General features: G+C 35.2%; 1 protein-coding gene across 1 annotated transcript; it reads left to right on the top strand.

Moving 5' to 3' along the window:
• Window positions 1–1,063: 1,063 nt before the first annotated feature.
• On the top strand, window positions 1,064–24,181 carry LOC140802683 (aminopeptidase M1-B-like). Its single transcript, XM_073158229.1, has 19 exons — window positions 1,064–1,387; window positions 1,460–1,605; window positions 2,331–2,433; window positions 2,961–3,147; window positions 3,269–3,362; window positions 4,170–4,323; window positions 4,493–4,597; window positions 4,689–4,805; window positions 14,171–14,284; window positions 14,694–14,876; window positions 16,142–16,427; window positions 16,592–16,713; window positions 16,786–16,883; window positions 17,453–17,630; window positions 17,708–17,822; window positions 17,908–17,975; window positions 18,057–18,131; window positions 23,564–23,641; window positions 23,729–24,181. Exons 1-19 carry the CDS (start codon window positions 1,154–1,156, stop codon window positions 23,909–23,911), a joined length of 2,640 nt encoding a protein of 879 aa, XP_073014330.1. The 5' UTR covers window positions 1,064–1,153; the 3' UTR covers window positions 23,912–24,181.
• Window positions 24,182–24,395: the final 214 nt, after the last annotated feature.

Raw genomic sequence — 24,395 nt, 5'->3', positions numbered from 1 at the left:
AATATTTGCAAATTATCCCTCAACAATAGTGTCAACATTTTGTGATACATCTTGAGATAATTTTTGCCCAGAATAACCTTATTTTTCCTTTTTAAGGAACAATCCATAGTCGAAAGGTTTTCTTTTTTTCATTTCAAATATATATATATATATAAACTTCATAGGTAAAGAAAAATAGGAGACATTTTAAACTACTTGACGAACATCAAAACTAAAATAAAGAAATATTGTATCAAACTTTAAAAAATCACATAAAATATAGCAAAAGTACTGCTAGGCGATGACAGTGTGGATTAGGCAGTGAAGCACACATACATAATTCAATGATTTAGTAACAAAAGTGAGATTTTTGGGATGGCTATCCTACAAAACTCCTCCATGGCTTCCCCCATTGAGCCTGTGCCATGACCTCCTCCTCAATTGCTTGACTCACTGTAGGCAGAGAACACTCTCAAATGGGATCACGAAGCTCAGGCCCTAAAGGGTGCATTCCAGTTCCCTCTTCCAAAAGGTCTGGCACAGCTCTGCTGGCCCAGCCATCATCGACAAAGAACACTTACAAGCCAGTAGAGCCGAGTGGCGGTTCTCACTTGAAGATATGAAAAAAAGGTTATTAGATGGAATGACAAAAAATGCGCTGAACCTATGAGAACGATTTATGATATCTTAAAGAAGGCAAAGTTGTTAAAAGAAGGAACTTTGAGTTAATCAAAGAAAAAATGAAATTAAAATTAAAAAATAAAAAGTTAGGGAGGGTAGTGATTTTCATCGTCCAACTGCCCCGAATTTTAAAATAAAGATCGTAACTTCTCCAAATTTTTTAATTTTAAATAGATTATATAATAATATATAAATAGCTTTCTCAAAAAATAATAAAAATATCTATAAATTGCATGTAAACCGCTTTCTCGAAAAGTATTTTATATAAAAATAATGGTGAAAAAAAATTCTTTTTCGAAGACAATAATTTTCATAGCAGTTTTTAAATGTATTATTAATTAATCTACTCGTACTACTTAGAAAATAGTTTTACAGTTCGGGAGAAATAATTTACTAGTTTGGTCAAAAACTCAGTAGTTGCCAAATTTGAACACGTAAAACCGAGGAGTTCCACTGGCGGAACACGAGAAGCGAAGATAGCGAGCGAAACAAGATGGCAATGAACGAGAGCTGGGAACAATTCAAGAACCAAGCTCGCCTCCCCAAGTTCGCATTCCCTCGCCGCTACGATCTCTTCATCAAGCCCGATCTCTCCGCCTGCGTCTTCTCGGGAACCGTGTTGATCGCCGTCGAGGTTGTCGCCGAGACGCGCTTCCTCGTCCTCAATGCCGCCGATCTCGCCATTGATCGCGACTCCGTGCGCTTCAAGAACCACAAGTCGGATCAGGTAATTGAGGATCGTAGCAGATTGTATTCGTCTTCGTTGTGAAATTTCTATCTTTGAAGTTTTTTCTTGCAGGAGATCCGGCCTTCGGAGATTATTTTGGTGGAGGAAGATGAGATTTTGGTCCTGGGATTTCTTGGAGCTCTTCCGATTGGAGAGGGGATTGTGACGATTGAGTTTACGGGAACCCTAAACGACAAGATGAGGGGATTTTACAGAAGGTTTGATCGTTATATATATATATGGGTTTCTAATAGCACCAACTGCATATTTTAGTTTCATTTTAACACAAAAAAACTGTATTTCATATATTTATTAAAGTGCACTGTTATACTCAGAAACTGGAAAGACAACAAATACAGGGACAAGATGATGAACCGGCTTGTCGAGGAAGCTAACCTCTACGGATAACAATAAAAGCTCGATTGCCTTCAATTGCAATCATATTCGTGGTTAAATGCAAAAAGAAATTAACTAAATGATCCAGAATAATCTAATTACTTTGGCTAATTCCATTTCGTCTTTCTGCTTTCACATATCCTCCACGCTAACGAAGTTAGTCAATAAGTGTTCCTACTTCTTTCGTCGAACAAGTCAATAAGGTTTCCTACTTCTTTCGTCGAACATGTGACAAGCTGATCATGCAATGCCTTATCAATGAGCTAAAAGGCAAAACGTGGCATATGCAAATAGAGAGAATGCAAGGTTCAGACTGGTAGGTGCTCAAGTATAGGATGCTATATTCATATTATAAAAAATAAAAGGGCAGATGGTTCTTTTTTATAACAAGCACACTTAAAAGGGTTGAACTCCATCTGTTAATATATAAAAGGAGGTTTTCTGCAATAAGGCTAACATATAGGCGGCGATAGCCAGAAAAAACTTTTTTTTTTCTATTAAAAGTTTGTCTTATGCTTTTGGTTTGATGCTGTGATTTGTTATGCAGTAAGTATGAATACAATGGGGAGACTAGAAATATGGCAGTGACACAGTTTGAATCTGCTGATGCTAGGCGCTGCTTTCCATGTTGGGATGAGCCTGCATTTAAGGTCTTCATTTTACTTATTTGGGAATTAGTAGAATGTTACAAAATTTTCAATATATTTGCTTGTCCTTGCTTCTTTTACCATAATTTAGTTTTAGACCCCTTTGTAACCATTTATTATTTCTTTTTTTTGCAAGTTATGATGTGCGGATCATTTGAGTGATATTCTTCTTGAAATGAGAATTGTCAAAGTCAGAATTTAATGGAATGGAGAACCTTTTCCTATTCAGAGGAACCATAATTTATAGCAAATGAAGAATTCATGTAAATCATTAGAAATGGCTCTCCATTAGGTCTTGATTAGAATGTAAAAAATGAACTATAAAACTGGTTTATCACAAGTATATGTGTTTACTTTTTTTTGTACTTGTAGCTATTGAAAAAAATTAAGTGGTCATATATTGGCTGGAACTCTGCTAAAAAATAAAAGCAGGTTCTAACTTAAAGTAAGAATCCAAGTATTATGGCTTGATGATCATGTACATTTGCCCTTGATTCTATCTTATTCTTCTACTTTCATGATGTCTTCAGGCTACATTCAAGATAACAATGGAAGTTCCGTCCGACCTGGTAGCATTGTCTTGTATGCCAATTGTCCACGAGAAGGTTGATGGACTTGACAAGATTCTCTCTTTTGCTGAATCACCGGTTATGTCAACTTATTTGGTGGCTATTGTTGTTGGTTTGTTTGACTTTATAGAAGATATAATGCCAGATGGTATGACACTATGACTGGATACACCTCACCTATTCTTTCGACCTACTTCCCTTTTCTTCCTTCAAAATGCAGTCATCTCTTTAGTGACCATTTGCTTGTGCATATATTGTCAATTTTTTAGGCACCAAAGTTCGTGTATACACTCAGATTGGTAAGCGTGATCAAGGAAAATTTGCATTGGGTGTTGCTGTCAAGACATTGGATCTCTACAAAGAGTAACCACTCGTATTTGATATCCTTTAGCGAGAATAAATTTTATTTGCACAGCAATTGACGTAATTCATAATTTCTTATTGCACCAACTACACCATAGTTATTTTTCTTCATACTATTAAAATTGTTTCAAAGAATTTATTTAATTTAGATTTTGTTATATGGTAGAATTGTGATGTTTAATTATCGAGAAAATTACAAACAACACTCTACATTTTGACTATACTACAAATAAAGCCTCCCTTTTCATTGTTTACAAATAAAGCATTCTAGTTGCTAAAAATTACCAAGCCACACCTTACCGTTTGATATATAGATATAATTTAACTTGACTATCAGGCTAGCTTAATTATAGAAGCGATTAAGTCTGCAAAACAGCTTGGGGACAAACGAAATCACTAATTTCCAACAACATAGATCAAATGAAAATTTTAAAACACTAAAACCGCATCCAAATACCGAATCTCACAAAGTCAACAGATCTAAAATTACTGTTGTTTTATATTAGAGGAGTGAGATAAGAGTAATTTAGAAAATATAAAGATATTTCTTAAAATGGACAAAATATTTTTATTCCATTCTTTAGGTTCTAGTTAACTTAGACTTAACTCAAGGTGTTGCGCAGTTGGTAAATAGGAGTCTTTATTTATAAATAATGAAAAGAGAGGATTTTATTTATAAGAAAGCTTAAATGTAGGGTGTTATTTATAATTTTCTCTTAATTATCTTATTCAAAGTTATTTTGTTTTCTTTCCATTGGATGTCGCTGACCACTGGTCACTAATTCAAATGTTTATTCTATCTCCCAGTTATTTTGCTGTGCCTTATCCACTTCCCAAGTTGGATATGATTGCAATTCCTGATTTTGCTGCTGGAGCTATGGAAAACTATGGATTAATCACTTATCGAGAAACATATTTGCTTTATGATGATCGCCTGTCGTCAGCAATGAGCAAACAATCGGTGATCTATACTGAACTATGATTTCTTTCATTTCATTTCTTATGCTTTCTGTGTAATCAAAGTATCTATCTTTTTAATCTTTTCAATTCTTGCTTTAACGTTATCTTATTAGCTTAACAATGAGCAGAAATTTTCAGGGTGTTGATCAACTTTGATATTCCTTGTTTAGGTGGCAATTACTGTAGCACACGAGTTGGCCCACCAATGGTTTGGGAATCTTGTGACAATGGAATGGTGGACGCATTTGTGGCTAAATGAGGGGTTTGCGTCATGGGTAATAAATTTCATCTTTTTTTCATCATTAGAGGTTGAAATGGCTTCATGAAAGCTTATATGTAGTTCTGTGTTTTCCAATTCTTTGGTAGGTGAGCTATTTAGCAGTAGATGCTTTGTTTCCTGAATGGAATATATGGACTCAATTTCTTGATGAGACATCATCGGGCCTCAAGCTGGATGGACTTGCTGAATCACATCCTATTGAGGTAAATCTTCTGATTGTATGAAATTAGATATGCTAACAAGGTACTTCAATTAAGAAAGGGTTTAGTTGCTCCAGTCATTTGTTCCTGAAGATTGCTTTTCTTTCTATGCATATTTTAAAAGTTTAAACAGAGAATTATTGGGAAAATAATGGGTAACTATTATCTGTAAAGTGTGACACAACTTGTAAGACATTGCTATACAATATTGACCTTGAAGATGATCGTGGGGTATTCTTGTTCTAAAGTTTAGTTATTTTTAATCATTAGAGATATTAATCACACTCTTTAAAGGGATATTTGTATACAAAATGCTGAAAGATACATTTATATAGCTACATGTTATAGAACTCCTAAGGAGTGAGGACCATTAATTTATCCTAATTCCTGTGTGACATTTAGAAGGAATTTTCCAACTTTTTTCACTTGTGCCTCCATTAAATTATTGTGATCTTTGGTGTTTATTCATGTTCATTGATTTATTCTATCTGGTTTGATCTAATCCTTTTTTGCTAGGCTTTATATTAGAATGAGTGCTATCTGCTTAGTCACGGAGCTCTACATATTTCTTAATTTGACATGATCACTACAAGCCTGACTAATCTTAACAATTATATTGGAGCTTAAGCTTGAGCCATGCCCCAAATGGAGCAAAGAAAGGGATTATTTTAAGAAGTTTTGTTATACTTGGCTTTTAGTTTTCCAGAGGATAAAATGAACTTACACTATCACTTTCATTGTTCAGTCCTTTACAATGTGCAGTAAGGAAACCTATTTGAAGCTTGAATACTTCACTATGCTTGCGCTACTGAATAATTTGTATTGGGTACAATTTTCAAGTATGATATGGATACTCATACGAGTATTTAATTGTTTAAAATAAAATAAAGGTCATCGTTTGGCTTTGATACTTCACGGGAGGGTCTTGTGATATCTTTATCTGTGATGTCTAGGTACCATTCTTCTATAATAATATATGTAACTCTATATACTTGGCTGTATACTTGCATACGTCCTTTTCCTCCATTCAGCTTTGCTAGTGCAAGGTTTTCTGTTAAATTAATTTATGAAATTGGTGACTATGGTGACAAATTTTCTAGGAACTGACCAGTCCTTCAGCCACACATCACTACTAATTTAGGCTACCATGAATCTATAGACAACTGAAATTAGTACCAAAAAATTGCACAAAAAAATTGTGAAATTCCATTTCCATTCAATGTGGGATTATTTACTAATAGCCATTATCTATACAAGTATATACGTTGCCTTATCATTTTTCATTCATAACTAATGACACTTTATGGTAGTATAATAATTGTACTTAAACACATCTTCCAGTTAGTCTCCTAACTATGATTAATTAGAGTTAGTCAAGCACCAATCACATTAGCTTTTGGTAAATATTAATGAATTTCTAATCAAGTCTTGTTAGCTCTAGTTAATTAGTCAGATGTACAAGGTGAATTTTCTTGAGGAGTTAACTTAATGCTTCAAAACTTAGTATCGGGGTCGGAATTGGCCATCCAGAGAAATGATACATATTGATTGTAAAATATCAGACTATTTTTTAATTACGTAAAATTTTAAATATTATTTAAAATATAGAAAATTTTCTAAAAATTTAGAAAAAATGACAAGAAAATAAGAAAATAACAATTACTTATATATGAAGCTTGAAAATTAAAAAAAAAAATTAATTTACAAAAAATATCGATAAATACTAAGTTGGCTATTATAAATTCTTGTAGTTGTCATCATCATAATCGTAATAAGTTTTTAAATAATGATGTCTAGGGGTGTGGTGCTCTAAAAAGTGATTGCATCATACTAGTCATATCAAATGGATCTTATTGTATTTAAAAAAATAATAAAATAATAATCAGTACATGGATCTTATGTTTGAGGATACTGATGATAATAACCATCATATAGATCTTGTGATGGCTCCAAACAATAAATACTTGATGTATCATAATCATCGGGAGCAACATCCTCATAACAACGTTGTTGATATGTATGTACACTTTCAATTTCTCTACTATCAATCCTAATCTTGACTTTCTCAGCAAATGTAAAAGAGAATCTCACCACCAAGTGTATCATCAGAGTTATCACTAGTACTAGTAGCTATACTATCTCTCGCTGTCTAACGATTCGTACTAGTTTCTGCCTTCGTTTTGGTCTCCCCTAATATTTCATCTAATCATGAGTTATTATTATCATCTAATAATTGTTATCACTTCTATAATTCATGAAATTAAGTTGTCTTCTTCATTAAAAATATGATTTAAGTCAATTAGCTGATCATTTTTTTGCATTCCTTCTTAAATTTCTTATTATGATCCGACCACTGAGATGAGTTCGTCGAGTCAGCCAAGTCAAATTGAGTCAAGTTAGTTAGTTAGATTTGTTTATTGTTTTTAAATTCAAATAGCCAATAATTCGCATATAGATCCAGTTCGCTAGGACTTTACTCCTATAAATAGGAGTTGTCATGTGTTAATTAGAATCGTGGAATTGATTATTGAGTTAAATTATTTTCTTATTTAGTCTTTATCTTTTATTATAGCCGTTAGATCGCCTTTATTTTTATAGAAGTAGATCGTAATCGTAGAACCCTTTCAAGCTTCCAAATCCTAACCATATTTTACTATGAGCCATCCTACCTGTAATGCTTCCGCCCGGCACAGGCACGTGCACGCCCACGCGCCCACACATCACGCGCGGCGCACGCGATACTCCTGTGCACATATAATCATGACATCATCAAATAAAACCTGCTAACCTATCTATGATCATATAATCCATCACGAAATAAATCATACTAATAATCAAATAAACCTGTTAACATAAGAATATCCAAGTCCACAATAATATACACTAGACCACTACATAATCTGGCAGGACCCACATAGGCCACAACAAACAATCAAGATACAACTAAAACAACTAATATAAAAGTACACTATGATTCGTCATGTATTATACAAATTATCGTCTAATACAAAAGAGTACAAATATTAAATACTGGTACAACTCAATTTTTATATAAACTATCATCCATACCATCTCGCATCTATATAGCTCACCTCATCATCGCTCTAAAATATCTTCTCAAGATATCTCAAGTCACTATCACGTACCACATATTTGAGGGGTTAGGAAAAGAAATAAGATAGTCATGAGCAAAAGGCTCAGTGAATAGACCTTACCTCGAATCAATGATACCAAACAGAGAGTAAATCATGTACTGGATAGTATGAATCAGCAAGAGCATCATGTCACGAATGAGTATATGAATGTATCTTCAATAATATAAATAAAAAGTAGATAATGTCATAACTGATAAAAGTATATAATCCTCGACAATGAGTAAACAGATCTCCATGTTATACTATTATCACAACTCTCTCTCAAATATGACACATAATGCATGTCGACCATGACCATGCTATGATATTAAATGCAATCATATATAATGCATATTGACCATTCGATAATCAGATATAACAGATGATAATAAAATCATATGCATTTTTCAACATCATGATCATCGCTGACATCTTGGTATAATATCATCATACTAGACCACTGTGCACAGTCAACACCCGGTACCCGGTCTCAACATCATGTCCGAAGGTTCAGAGCATACTCCGCCACCCGCAAAAGTATCTCAAATATAACTATACCCCGCCACCTGCTAGGGTATCAACATCTATTCAGACTGAGCACCCTTTCTAGCTGATAGAAATCTCGCGAGGATAACTCGCCACATATGCCCTGGCGAACGGCATGTGTCCGAATGTCTGCTGCACATACAGACTAACGACCTCGAACGTAAGGCCAACAGGATCGCGACTATGTCGAGCGATCAATCATCCACCAAGCGCGTCCTAACCCTCACGCCCACTCGAGTATTCTCACGTTTTCTATCAATTATCCTATCAATCACATTTCATGCTTTCCTTTTAAATGACAGATCATATACATATATCCAGTACGATAACAAGTCAATACATAACAGGAATTTAGGTGGAATAAGAATCAAGAGAAAAATAATGCAATATAGTCTCTGATCATGTAGTCAACATATGCATACTCATGCTAATTTATTACATGCATACTCATGATACAGATCAACTGGACATAACATTATAACAGTATAATCATCTCTCATGATCTCTATATATCACCAATGTGCTCATATTCTAGATCAACCTAATCAGATGTATGATAAAATATGCTCGACTATAATCATCTCTAGATAAAGTCATATAATCATACTGGAGGTCAAAACATGCATGTACATAATATATAATATAACTTAATTTGAGAAAGACGTCTAGGGGATAAGACTACTCACAGTCTAATTAGAGAACATGAACCACGCATCTCTCACGTCTATCAGTCCAACATCAACTCATCGTCAGGGTCCACAGGGTCTCAAATAAGAGGGTTCAGAATCTGAAAATATTTAAGTAATATAAGGTCAGTTATTTATCCAATTAGGATCCGTTTGTGTAACATATGATGATTTAGTAGGTTTAAAATTCCTTCTTTTGTTTTTATTAAATAATTTGATCTATATCATATATTTAATTATAATAATATTAGTATGTTATTATTCTAATTGTAGATTTATTTATAAAACCATAATTTGCTAATTATATATTAAGTATATAATAGTCAATCTCTTTTGATAAAAAAACGTAAAAGAGCTCCATGTACAATAATATAATTTAAGATAGAAGCACCTATATTATATAATATTATATAATTATATTTTAATTACTTTGTCACTACTACCCTTACTAAACAAATTAAGAGTTGCATATAAAATAATCTTTACTTAATCATGTAATATAAACATTAAGTAAGCCTACTATTATATTACATGTATAATAAGTTATATATATATATATATATACCTAATTATAAAGACATGTATTAATCTAATAAAATATATGAAGTTAAAAATATATTTATGTACAAATATTTATAATTATAATTAACTGAAATTACACTAATGACACTTACCATGTTACTAGATATATCTATTCTTGACAAATTAAATTAAAGATCTAATTTAGATTAACTAAATAACATAAGTACTTTACACGTGTTTTATTACCAGAGAAGGTAAAATGAACAGAGGAAAAAGAAGTAGAGGAAAGGAAGAAGAAGAAGAAGAAGAAGAAGAAGAAGAAGGAGAAGAAGAGAAGGGAAGGGAGGGAGGCTCACCTCGATCGTAGCGGCAGCGGCAACGGCAACGGCAACGGCGACGGCACTGCCGGGCCGGCGTCGATAAGCGAAGGAGAGAAAGAGAGAGCTCGAGAGAGAGAGAGGTGATTGAGAGAGAGAGAATGAGTCTTTAGACAGAGAGAGCTATAGAAAGAGACGGTGAGGGTGGTGTTGCGGCGGCGACGGCAGCGACGGCGGCGGTAGGCCGGCGTCGGCAAGAAAATATGTGAGAGAAAGAGAGAAAGAGAGAGAGAGAGAATATGTGAGAGAGAAAGAGAGAGAGGGAAGGCAGTGGAGGAGGGAGAAGGGTGGCGGTTGCGGTGGCGGTGGGGCCCACCGCAGCCAGCTAGCCCGGCCCGATTGGCCGGGCCGGTGGTTGTGGGTGCACTTGGCGCCCTCAACGTGCGCCCACAAGTTGCATGGCACGAGCTCGTGCCATGCAACGCTAATTTTTTTTTTATTATTTCTTTCTTTTTGTCTCTTTTTTATATTTAATTTATACATTATTATTATTAATAATTATTTTTGGGTTATTATTATTATTATTTTTGGGTTATTATTATTATTATTATTATTTTTGGGTTATTACACTACCTTATACCCATCCACCATCACTCTTGGCCATCTACTGCACTCCAATTACACCCGCAACGTCAAATATTTTCAATTCTGTCTCATTTGGACCTCTCTTCACTCTTTTATTTTTAAACTTTTCACCTTGATATCAGATTTATGTGAAACTAAAATCATTAGATTTGTAACTCGTGAGGCTACCACCACAAAAATTCTCATTAATTCTTACTTTCAGATTGGTCCAGATCTAGTTCGTAATATTTCTCTCCATTAATCTCATTATAATAGCAGAAAACTAACTTTTTCAATCTCTCCATTGTCAATCGGTTCTTTGTTTTGATGTGGATTAAGAAGAAAATTATTCAATTTATTTCACACTGTGATGAAGATACAATTTGACTTAAGATTTTCTTTGTTGTTATTTGGTGCCTCCTTCCATCCATAAATGGATTATCATTCAACTGGATTGTAATACGATATAGCTGCAACAAGTTTAGTAGTATTGAGTTGCTTCACTCTCAATTTATATTTTTCTATCTAAAATCTATTATTACACTATGTTGAAAATTGAAAGTTGAAACATAAAATAATAAAATTATTTAATTGAATCATAACTTATTTCTTTGTCGTAAAAAAATTGTTTATGCATGTTGGGCTCTAGTTTGCTGATTACCTTTCTAACTCATAACAAGATTTTAGCATCATTATTAACATTTGTAGAGAATTAAAATTTTGAGTTAAAATAATATCATGTATAAATTTATAATTTAAATCCGTAAGCATTTAAATTTTAAAATATTTATAAATAAAAGTAAATTAGTAAATTAAAAATATGCCTCTCGCAGCGTGTATATATATATGTAGTTGTCTATTGCATTTGGAATTAATCATCTTTGACTTCTTATAACTTTTGTTCATACTTTTTTTTTGGTTAATTCCTTCACTATCTCCATACCATCATATAAGAAATCTTTCTCAAACTTGTCACCACTGACTACAAGTCATAATACTTGACAAGATGCTCAAATATAGTCATATTCTTTAAAGTTTCATCTAAGCTCTGATCTTAAGGTTTTATATTCTTAATTTTTATATACCACTCCTGTGAAATAAATATTCACATAATATCATTCTTGTAGCATATGATGCTCCCTAATACTAAAAATGAGTTGCAAATCTAGTAGGGCCAGATTAAATCTTTTTATTATGAGTTATCTGTCTAAGTAAATTAAAAATTTATCATAGTTATATATAAACTTTATCAATCTCTGATCTTAATATATGACCATATTAATTTCAGTATCTTTGGCAATATTATCTAATATGAGATTGATACAATGTGTAGTACATAACTTCCAATATAAATAATATCTTTTCATTATAAATTTCCAGCAACCTTATATTTTGCCCTATTATTAGTAACCATTTGGACTATTATTTTTTCATCAATATTTTTTACTACCTCGTTTATCAATGAACAAATATAATTTGCATATTTGAAATAAGCAGTATCGTTCATAGACTTCAAAAATATTATCTTCATGGCCGAGTATACTAAGAAATTAATTATACTTCTATTTTGTATAGTCTATCCATCACACTTTAGTGTAGAACCATATTTATCCCAATACATTTAAAATGTCTTAATATAAGTGTGTAACCCATTTATCTTACTCAAGATATTTAATGGAATACTAGAAGACCCGACTAATTATATAGCATCCACTATAGTGTAAAAATAAAGACTATTGGCTACATTGAAATGAATATGGTTGTAGAAGAAAATTTTAAAGATATTTTAGCAATGAGTTTCTTTATATTTTTAATTCTTTTTTTGAGAGCTAACTTGATAGTGGTCTATATATGACCTATTTTATCTAAAGATTGTATCCATTGATCTAATATTTTCAGACTTCATTATAACATCAAGAGTCTTACGGGTAGAACTGTTGCTCCCATATTTTATTTCTCCCTACATGTGAACTAATCTAGATCTTTAAAAGCTACCACTACTATTTTTCATCTCTTCCTCCTTTATATGTGTATTTTTGCTCTCAATCATTGTATTCCTCATTCGTCTCTTTTTATCATACTCTTTACTCTGCTTTTTACTATCATCATCAATGTTTACAGGGTTATGCATCAATTCTTGATGAACCATTGACTCTTTTTGTTTTGGAGATTGTTTATTCTTCTTCTTGCCTATTAGATGAGTCAACATCTATTTTTTAACTTTCATAACTATTTGAGTGCAAGTTGCTATATTTTCTTATTTTCCAGCTAAATATTTTTTCAAACAGCATATTGTCACTCATTTTCTTTTTTACATCAGTTGCATTTGACACATTTTTTATCTTGCACAATAATGCTGCAATGTTGTTATCCTATATTGATATCGCGGGACTTTTCTTTTGGAGCCATTTCAATTTTTAGTATAAACTAAACCTAAACGAAGATCAAATTCAAAAAATAAAAGCTAAAAGTATTTAAATTTAAAAAAAATGAAGCCTTCTTTCTTTCTTGCTCCCTTCTCTCTCTCTCTTAGAGCTGCAAGGCATTTTGTTTTTTCTTTGATTTTTTTATTTCTTCTATCTGTCCTTTCTCTTTCCCTCTCTCTCTCTCTCTTTCTCCCTCTTATCCCTCTCTCTCTCTTCCTCCCCCTCTCTCTGTCTTTCTATCAAACTCTCTTACTCTTCACTCTCTTTCTTTTTCTTAGAGAGAGAGGGGGAAGAAGAGATTGGAAGAAAGAGAGAGAGAGACTAAAGAGAGTGAGAGAGAGACTAAAGAGTGAGTGTAGAGAGAGAGAGAAATGAGAGAGACGGGGCATCGGAGAGAGAAAGAAAGGAAAAAATCAAAAGAAAACAAAAAAAAACTAACCCAAGGTCAAGGCTGCCGGATCTTGGTCAAAGGACGTTGTCGGAATCTACGTTGGGTGCCGCTATAGGGAGGGAGAGAAGGAGAGAATGAGAGAGGGAATTAGTATTTTATATTTAATACTTATTTAAAGCATTGTTGTATTAAAAAACTTGACATTTTTTATTTTTTTATTATTAAGCATTTTTACATTAATTTTATTCTATCATTTCTATTACCTTTGGTTTTAATTCTGATTATTTTTAATTAAACGTGATAAATTTTGTTACTTAACATGATATATTAATTTTTTTAATTAACATTTTTATATTAATGATTTTTTATGATATATTTTAAGTTTGTGATAATCAACAAGTTTAAAATAGTAATTGGCATTATTAATTTTCTTTATCGAGAATAATAATATAATTTTATTTAGTTATCCCATATATAGTCATAACTAAACAGTAGATTAAAATTAGAATATGAGATTAGTAATCCCTAGAGACATATTATCTCTTGTGATAAGCCTAGTGATGACTTATCCACCTTTATCAAATCCTACAACTAAATACACCCTAAATGCCTATAGATGTCTTGTATCACGTTAGTGCCTTTAGGCATCAACATTTTACATTATTATTCTAACTCAGATTGTATCTTATCTACATATTTTAAGTATGTTGTTCTTTTGTCAGGTTGAAATAAACCATGTGAGTGAGATTGATGCAATTTTTGATTCAATTAGCTACGAGAAGGGTGCTTCTATTATCCGAATGCTACAAAATTACCTTGGTCCTGCATGTTTTCAGGTTAGTTATCAGCTTTTTCCTGTATCTTTCTTCAGATTTCTTCTGTTACTGAATGTCTGAATTATCTTAGGTTTGTTTATTCTGATGAATTGTATAGTTAAAAAAAGAAAGAAAAAGAAACTCTATGTTAGTCATGCTGGAGCTTTCTTTTTCGGTAGAAATTTGATATATGTAATTCCATCTAATATCCTTTTATGGGACCATAACTCTATTCATTTGCTCCTATTGGTTGTGCACGATTTTATGATGTGTAAGTAGTTATAATTTATAAGTGATCCAATAGAAGAACAGCATGCATTTTCTTTCAGGAGTTTACTGGACAGCTCATTTCTTTCACTTTGTTATACAAAAAATACAATCAGTTAAATTTAGGTTAAAATGGTTTTAATTCTTGTCATCTCCTTTATAGAGAGCCTTGGCTTCATACATAAAAAGATATGCCTACTCAAATGCTAAGACTGAAGACCTCTGGGCTGTTCTTGAAGAGGAGTCTGGTGAACCTGTCAGGGATTTGATGAACTCATGGACAAAGCAAAAAGGATATCCTGTTATCAGTGTGAAACTAAATGAACATTCATTGGAGCTTGAGCAGGTGTGTTTTGACTGTTTTACTAGAAAATTTTCACTTCAGTTAATGCAAGGCACTATTTTGTGTTGCAAATACTGTATCAGTGATGTGATCATTTATACTTGGTTATAGCTAACTCATTCTTCTTTTTTTACAGACAGATAATATTTATTTCTAATTCAAGCAAAAGAGAGAGTGGATGCACTGCATATATATCTTAATAATGCATAAGAGTCCACATTATCAGGAAGCTTCACTTTACATAGATTGATCATTGATCTTCATCCCACACACATTCCAATCTCTCTCTCTCTCTCTCTCTCTCTCTCTCTCTCATGGCTGACTGATCCACATACACAAAATTCTTTACTAAACTTCATTTTGGCTCTTTTTCACCAATGTCCTTTCACAAATGCTTTTCCCAAAACTAGGAGAAAGGAAAGGTACCCAGGGTCATGCAACTCTCTACCTATTGTTCTGTATATTCCATAATAAAAATGCTATACATGGTGAGTACACGCGCATTCTTCTTCTTTCCTGTTTCGTAAGGGAACCTTTTATTACTATCTTTTCATGTAATATCTTCATTAGTTTTTTTTTCAGAATGTGATTAAAACTACAACATATGAAAACTTTGACTTCCTTTTAGCCTTGTGACTTTTAATTCTCTCATGTTGGGTCTTTACTACCTTTCTCACTACCCTACTCTTTGCTCATTTCTATTATTTCTAAATGTGTCCATCTTGCTATTCTCATTGTTTACTTTTCAATCCCTATCTAAGAGTACTTTTTAACATATTTGTAGTCATTGATTTTATGTTGGAGACTGTGAACAGGTAAACTGAAGGTGGAGAGAAAATGATGATCTACTTCATTTCACGTTGGATATGTTGTGTAGGTCACCCTAGTGTCTGTTTACTTGTATAAGATAATCAATGGTTTCCCAGATTCATGGCCTTGCTTGTCCAGGTCAGTTTAGGCTGGGCCTTGAATCTCTTCCTATCTGGATAGGCTTTGGTTTATCATTTAATTCTTAAGCGTAGCTTGTTATCTGCTCAAAGCTTGCAGCTTCCGGTCAATTATCTGCTTGTCAAAGGGTACCTTGTGTGGGTCATCCTAGTGTGAGTTTTGGTGACTTGTATAAGATAATTAGTATTACACGTTGATCTTAGTGCGCTTAGAAGGTTATAAAGGAAAACATTTTACTCATTAATGATGTTCCCAGATTTATTAAAACACAATAATTATTTTATCTGATAGCCATTTAACAACTGCCAAATCATCTGCAGACACAGTTTCTGTCAGACGGATCCTCTGGTAGTGGGATGTGGATTGTTCCTCTGACATCATGTTGCTGTTCATATGATTCCCAAACAAAGTTTCTACTGAAAGCAAAGTTGGATATAAACAAACTTACTTGTCGTCGCAATGCTAACAAAGAGTGTGGTGAAGGCTTTTGGATCAAACTGAACATCGATCAAACTGGCTTTTATAGAGTGAAATACGATGATGAACTTGCAGCTGGACTTAGATATGCTATTCAGGCCAATAAGCTCTCCTTAATGGATAAAATTGGTAACTTGACTCTAGTCTCTAGTAGTAGTACTAGCTAGTTGGCTCATTATTAAAATTTTCACAGCTTGTGTCCTTTGTTAAATTTTGTACGAATGTTCTTATATTGTTGAAAGAAGTTTTTGATGGCAATTTATTATCTTATATTCTTATTCTTTTGAATGCAGGTGTTATAGAGGATTCATATGCCCTTTGTGTTGCTTGCAAGCAAACATTGTCATCTTTGTTATTTCTGTTGAAGGCTTATGGTGAAGAGTTTGATTATACTGTGCTTTCACACATAATCTCTGTATGTGTTCCTATATTTCTCCTACTTTTAACTAAAACCTTCAAGCATAACTGCTCTCTTTTGGTCTGATAGGTCAGTTGTGCGATTGAAAATATCGTAGCTGATGCGATTCCTGAGTTGTCCAATGACGTCAGACTTATTTTGATCGATCTTCTTCAATCTACTGCAGAGTATGCTTATCTAAGTTGTATGACTATTTACTATTGATTGTGCTTATGTTCAGTCTTGTATATCATATATTTTAAATTCCTAAGGTGAATCATGTATTAGTTTTGTTTCTTTCTCAAGGTATAGATATTTATATCTGATATCTTTTGGGCTTTCAGCAATAGAAAAACAAAAAAATATATAATTTCTAAGTTCAGACAGCTTATCCTAATATCATTTTAGATATGATTAGTTAGGTATAACTTAAGCTGGTTTTCCATGCATTTCTTTGATATGAAGGATATATGATGATGTCTAAGCCTCTAAGGGATAGATCCAATTATTTAACTTCCAAGTTTTGTTGTTCATAATTGGTTTGATTGATATGGAACAAGATTTACACATGATATGCTTACTTAGAACATAACAGCTGCATCTGCGTAGGGTTAAGAGGTGGGTTCCTTTTTTAAGAAAACAGTTATATACTTCTTATATTATAGTTGCTTTTTAACATATTATAGATGCTTTTTAACAGATTGTTGGGTGACCTTCTACCTTCTCATACAATTAGTCTCCCTTTGTACTTCTTCAGAAAGTTAGGTTGGGATCCCAAGGATGGTGAGAGCCACCTGGACGTGATGCTTAGAGCTGATATTTTGACTGCTCTAGTTAAACTTGGGCATAATAATACTGTGCATGAAGCTCTGAGACGCCTTGAAGCCTTCTTAAATGACAGCAGTACATTCCTTTTGCCTCCAGATACTAGAAAGGTTGACACTAGACATATATTTCCAGTTTTATTTTGCTTCTTTTCTGTGTATATACTTATATAAGTTATGTTATGTAGGCTGCATACCTTGCTGTAATGCAGACTGTTAGCACCTCAAATAGATCAGGATATGAGTCGCTTTTAAGAATATACAGAGAGGCAGATCAAAGCGAGGAAAGAGTGCGCGTCTTAGGTAAGTCATTTTCAACTTGTAGTTGGAAGTCAATTTATAATGATTTTCTGCAAACTGCTCATGAAATATACTCCTGTGTTTCTAGGAGTTTTGGCATATTGCCCAGATAAGGATATTGTCCTTGAATCCCTGAACCTTTTGTTGACATCTGAGGTAGCTATTTAATTACTTTTGTGAAGTTTTCGTACGCAACCTTTTCCGAAGGAGTCTAATTTGTCCTGATTCTTTTCTTAGGTCCGAAATCAGGATGCTTTTTATGGCCTTCGAACTAGCAGGGAAGGACGGGAAACCGCATGGGGATGGCTAAAGGTACGTGGTTGATGGCTAAAGTCAATCATATTAATCATATTAATCCAACCCCTAGAAAAAGTGAACATTTTAGACCAAAATGAATTGACTTATCTTTATTGTGGTCCAAGGTAAATGTCAAAACTAGAAATTTTGATATTTTCGGCCTTAACCGATGAGTTTCCGATTTAGTTTTCATTAAGTTTTGATCATTACTATTCTGTCTCAGTGAAAACTTCAAACCATTTGAGGATCTGGAAATTATAGAAGTATCATGAATATGTTGAACAATGTCTAGCTGAAAATTTTACTCATGAAATACAACAAAGAATTATCTAGTAAAGCATAGGGTTACAACCAGATCTCAAGCTAGCATACGTTAGGCTGCTGCCATAGGCAAAAATGTAGATAATAGAATACAAAATTCTATTGTACTTGTCTGCAATATTATACGCTACTATAGTATTATGTATTAATAATGTCTAGAATTCTATCAGAAGAAAATGCTAGTTAACACCGCCAAAATGCTAACAGTGTCTAGTAAGGGTGAAAACAAATTCGGATACGAATTAAATAGTGCTCAACCCACATCTAAATCTATATTTTTGGTCCGAATATGAATTTGGACATGGATATTTAACGGATAGCAAAAATTAAAACCATATTCTAAGAAAATGGATATGGATAATTTTCGGATAAATATTAAATCTTAAACAGATTATGGCCTTCCATTTTTCAATCCTCTTTTCTCCTAATACTTACATTTCTTCATGGCTCATTTTTTGCTATCTATTATCAAATTAAATGTCTAATTCTGCAATCTAATTGTTAGCATATCTAGAAACTCTCCCCTACTATTATCAAAAGGACACATCACACCCTTTTATAGTGCAAAGATCAAATTATCCACAACCAAATTTGGACTTCCAAGAACTTTGAGTCAACCAAACCATTTTAAATAGAAGTTGTGCTTGAAGACTTATATATAGGGTTTAACAACAACACTTGCATTAAAGCAAAGCTTAACTTTTAGGTACAAAATAAGGGGATCAAACATAGGTTCAGTACCTTAATTGTAACATCCAGATTTGATCAAAACAAGTCCTCACTACTTAAGCTACAAGCAAATGGGCCACGTGCTTCTTCTTCTTCTTCGTCTAACTCCATTTTAAATATTTGAACTCAACCAAACACCTCTCAAGTTTTTAGTCTTGCAGCCAAACCTAACAAGAGAGATCTATGGCATGAGCAAGTTCGGATGACAAATCAGATCAACAACTACCTCAACGTTAGCCAAAAAGAAAGAAAAGAATAAAGATCTTAACAAGATTTTACTCTTGGAAGTTCAACCATAACAATTACATTTTGTATTATGAATCAGACTGAGGATGACCAAAAAAAGAGATTGGTGAATAACTACAGCATCACTGTGAATAAATGAATAATAGATGAATAATTACTCGAGGTGGGAGGACTGGAAGAGGCGGAGCTTGATGATGGCGAACTCGAGGAGGGAGGATCGGAGGACCGGAGGAGGCGGAGCTTGGTGATGGCGAGCTCGATGAGGGAGGACTGGAGGAGACGGAGTTTGGTGATGCTAAGCTCGAGGATGGAGGACTGGAGGAGACAGAGTTTGGTGATGCCAAGCTCAAGGAGAGAGGACCGGAGGAGGCAAGGTTGGTGACGCCGCGACAGGAGAGGTGATGGCATCTGATAGTCGGTGATATCTAGGAGAAATTTCAGAATAGGGGGTGGAGGCAGCTACGAGCTATTGATTGGGATTTGAAAGAGATGGAGAGGGTAGGATTAGGTTGTTTAGAAATTTAAATGAGTTGGGTTTATATATAAACGGATAAATGGATATCCGTTACCAAATTCGTATCCGATAAAATTAGCTATACTCGTATCTGTATCCGGATTGGGTAGCGTGTCAGGTCGGACTTACGACCCGTTTTCACCCCTAGTGACAGGTAAACACTACTTTGAGAAGCTTTGTTTGATGTGTTGTCACTACCAAATTAGTTTAAGAAGATTAGAATGAACTAGGAGGAGGGGGGTGTAGAAGAAGAGGTCAAGAGAAAAATTACAATCAACGGAGAGTGGAAAAGGCTTCAAAGGAGGAGCTCTTACCAGGAAAGTAAGATTCCTATTTCCTCCAAATGTGTGACAGTTCAAGGAAGAAGCCTGAGGCGTCACTACCACAAAATGAAACTTTTTTCTGTTTCTTGCCCTCCATAGCTTCCAGCAGATAACCATTAGCATAATCATAATCACCAAAACACCTTTTGATTCAAAAAAACACCTGTTAATTCACAAAAATAAAGCAGAGATATGCTGCTTCACTGCTCACCCGATTTCAGGCTTCTGATCTTAAGTTCCTCGTTTGAGCATTTGAAGCTCCTCTATAGTAAAGATGACTCCCACTCCCCTGGCTAGCTATGAGAAGGGAAGGGGCACTGTAGTGTTTGGCTCTTCATCAATCTAGGGATCACGCAATGGAAAGTACCACAGTTCCCATTCGAAGTGCGGGCTGACTCGGAGACCTGAGACCTTGGCTTAGTAACGAATGAAGGGAAGACACGGACAAAGTAAGGGAAAACCTCTGAAATGATTTCGGGGACATATACTGACTCGGCAATACTGGAAGTGCCCCTCCAGCCACTTCAGCACCTTGTGATCTTTGGACATGAAGAGATAACGAATAGGCTAACTCTATTACTCAATTGCCTATCGTGTGGCCCTCTTTTTGTCATCCCTGTTGCTTCCCAGAGGCTTTTTTTGGTACTCAAATGAACATTCCGAAAAGACTTCATTGTATTAAAAAAGGAATTAGTGAGTTCTCCCAAACTGTACAAGCTTCTTCCGAAGCATACGGCCGCCGTCGAAGCCTAAGCTACCCCACTTCACTTGGAAAGCTTGGCGAAGTCAGTCTGAGACTTTGCTGGATCAACTAACGCGGATTCAATAGAAATCACACAAGGGGGCGCGGTTAGACTAAGAGAAAAATTTTGTGGGACTAGGCTAGGCTTGCTTCTTAATTATGGGTCCCAGCCCAAAAGGGTCTGAGGATGATGGCCTTGTTGCAGAAGGCCCAAGAAAGATAGGAGTTTGGAGGGTGGGAGGTTAGAAGTCCCTGACCCAGGGACTAAATCTGTCTGCATTCTGAGATGACAAAGAAAATGAGATAGGTAAGGAAGTCAAAGGGACTGAAGTAGAAGCAAATTCGACCTTGGTACAAGTAAGTCTGATGTAGTTGGGAATCGGAGTAGTTCCTTGTGTTTTTAGGTAGGAGTCCCTGTTTCCTATAGAATCTCTGTCAACTTGGTCTTCATGATAGAAGGATGTTGTATCATTGATAGCTATTGTTTGAAAGGAGGAAGAAGATATGATGCAAATCCTTGCCCGTTCTAGTTGGCATATTGTAGCTCTTCTAGGATTGGGTCCATTTGTCTCGTGGCAAACGTGGCTTCCCAAACAGGGTCAGGTGGAGGGGGGCAGTGAGTGGATTGCCGGATTCACATCTGCGACGGTCACCGCTTCACATAAGGTTCTGCCAGGAGGAAGTGCCATTAGGCCTGGCCACACCATAGAGGAGGATATTTTCCTGGATGATAATTTAGTCTATCATGGCAAACTTGCATGCTGGCCTCTCTACTCGCCTTCTTCTCCAAGTATTCTCCCAGTACCCCACACTCTCTTGGGAATGTGAGCTAGGTCTTCACAAGAGATGATGACCCTAAACTAGTCTCTTTCAACTAGCAATAATTAGACTCTGAAGTTTGAAATAATCTCACGAACAAATTTACCTCTAGGATCTCCTTTGAGCGCCGGCAAGCATGGCATGCGCCCTAGTCTACACACTAGGATCTCCTTCGAGCGCCAGGAAGCATCCTCGAATCATTGTTTCCAAAAGAAGTTCACAAGAAAGAAAGGTGACAACAAAGCAGACATCCTCGATCTTCGTTGCACACCATCTCCATCGGTTAGTATGCACATACTTGAGGAGTGCTAGTTCAATGCCTCTCGAGGTGACTAGGTAGCCAGCAAGAAACAGTGGCAAAGCGGGAGAGATTTTCGTAAGTCTACTTGATCGAGAGAGGTGTTGAGAGTATACTGTGGCTTTCTCGGCCCAATTCAGGACATCCATTACCAGAAGAATGACACATGAAGCTTCAATACTTGAGTTTATCGGCACTTGAAGCAGCGAATATGTTTCCACAGGAGGAAACTTTGTGGCTTTTCTCTCCGTATCGAAAATAGGAATTTTGAAAGAGAGTAGGAAGGTAGTTTACTAGAAAAGAGAGGAGGAAAGGGAGAGGGAGAGAATGGTTCGTCACATTACTTATGCCACTTTGCAGATGAGAGAAAAGATCATACTGAAGTGAAGTAGGACAAGGAGAGGGGCATGTAATGTTTTTTGCTTAGAAGTGCGTCTTTATATGTTGAGTTAGGTAAAATGGCGTTCAGTATTCGTTGGCTCGTCCCATTAGGAGGGGCCTACGATTTCCTCCATTGAGGAAGAGGAGAAGAGGGCGGTGGGAGGCTCGACGATTGGGATTATGCATGGGCCTGCCAAACATCCCTATCGCCATTAATGCGAGGTGTCGCATAATGGGCGGCATGAGTTGGTCCTCCCGTGGTGGTTTGAGGTCTCCGGGAATTCTGCCCAATTGGATCAAAATGGATCGGACAGATCCTTTCCTTCAAGATTGTTTGCTCCAACTAGTTGCGCCACCACTCCGGTGGTGGGGCAGCTCTCCGTCGGGCCATTTTCATATTAGTCTTTGCTGCCACTACATGATTAATAAAGGGTACAAAACCTTAATCATCGTTCTTCACTTTTATATTTTTTGTGAGGTCCTATATATGTTGGATTCTCTCAAAATGACTGCTCCTATGCTGATAATGCAATGTTCTACCTGGTTATCTATGTAAGCAAAGTAGAAATTTAGGAGTTTCAGATACTACACACAGTAGGTACAGAGCCATTTCAATGACTTCTGTTTTTTCAGTGAGCCTTTCCAGTTATCGAAGCATAGCAAAACACCCTGCTCATAAGTTGTCTATACTTGACACCAAGCTTCTTTTGCATATTTGCTTTGGGTTGCAAGGATTTAATACTTGAGCTCATTGAGCCCAAACAACTAATAACCTTTTATTTTGCGTACTGCCTCTAAATGCTTGTTTTGGCATTGTTGTGACCCTAGCGTGGTGCATATAATAACAAAATTTGTTCTCAACCTGCATATTTCTCATTTGATATTTGCATCTAGTTTGTATTTTACTGCCATTGCTCTATTTCTGGTTTTGCACTATTTCTGTTGTGATAAGGAAAGTGAAAATTTCTAGTATAGATATAGGAGAAGAGATAAAGGAGATAGATTAGATAAGACAACCTTTGTCATTAATAGGATATTCTTTTTATTTAATCATGTTACATGGTTGAATTACAGGATAACTGGGAGTATATCTCAAAGACATGGGCTTCCAGCTCTCTCATATCTAGTTTTGTCCATGCTATTGTGTCGCTGGTATACTACAGATTTCATGATTTTTGTTTTGTGTCACCTATAGGATAATATTCCATGTAACTAAAGTTGCTCCTGGATTATTATCAGTTTACCTCTGATGAGAAAGCCGAGGAAATTGAGGAGTTTTTCGCAAGCCGGGTCAAACCTTCGTTTGAAAGAGCTTTGAAGCAGAGCCTCGAGGAGGTCAGGAATAAAGCAAGGTGGATTCGGAGCATTAGAAATGACCGATCCCTTGAGGATGTGGTCAAAGAGCTATTACCAAAAGCATAACTGCAAACTGAAGTACTCTGCACATGAAACTCGATGGCCCACTGGCATGCATCTTTTAAAAACCTTGCATAAACTAAGCTTGTATTGCTGTTTAACAGAATCCTCCTTATAGTCTTTATGTTCTACAAGTTTCTCGCATTTGTAGTTATAAATACACGTTTTGTTACTGGCATGGTTGTTTTGTTATTGTGTCGTGAGATTTCTGAAATGTGGCAAGGATGACTTTACTTCTCTGGCAGACTATAACAAAATATAGCGCTGCTTGCGAAACTATAGAGCGATGCTGCCTTTTTCTTTTCTTTTCTTTTTTTTGTTGCTGCCAGCCTATTTGGGACTTTAAGAATAACACAGTTCACCAGAGGAGGACAGTGTGCTTAGGCAAGTTCAAGTTGGCCAAGTTGGTCCTTGTTGGCTCATAAAGGAGGAGGTTGTTTGGTCATAGCAAAACTTTTATCAAAAGAATTCATAGAAGTAGATCCTTAAA

This window comes from Typha latifolia, chromosome 1, assembly GCF_019914945.1.
Source record: "Typha latifolia isolate L0001 chromosome 1, TyphaL0001v2, whole genome shotgun sequence".
NCBI classification, from domain to species: Eukaryota; Viridiplantae; Streptophyta; class Magnoliopsida; order Poales; family Typhaceae; genus Typha; species Typha latifolia.
The sequence above is the reverse complement of the archived record's forward strand: the minus strand, read 5'-3'. Positions and strand labels throughout refer to the sequence as shown.

Excerpts from the sequence above, each read along its gene's own strand:
- LOC140802683 (XM_073158229.1), top strand. The coding sequence starts at position 1,154 with ATGGCAATGAACGAGAGCTGGGAACAATTCAAGAACCAAGCTCGCCTC. Across the intron at positions 3,148-3,268 it reads AGAAGATATAATGCCAGATG|GCACCAAAGTTCGTGTATAC; the intron begins GTATGACACTAT and ends TCAATTTTTTAG. Across the intron at positions 14,285-14,693 it reads TTGGTCCTGCATGTTTTCAG|AGAGCCTTGGCTTCATACAT; the intron begins GTTAGTTATCAG and ends TCTCCTTTATAG.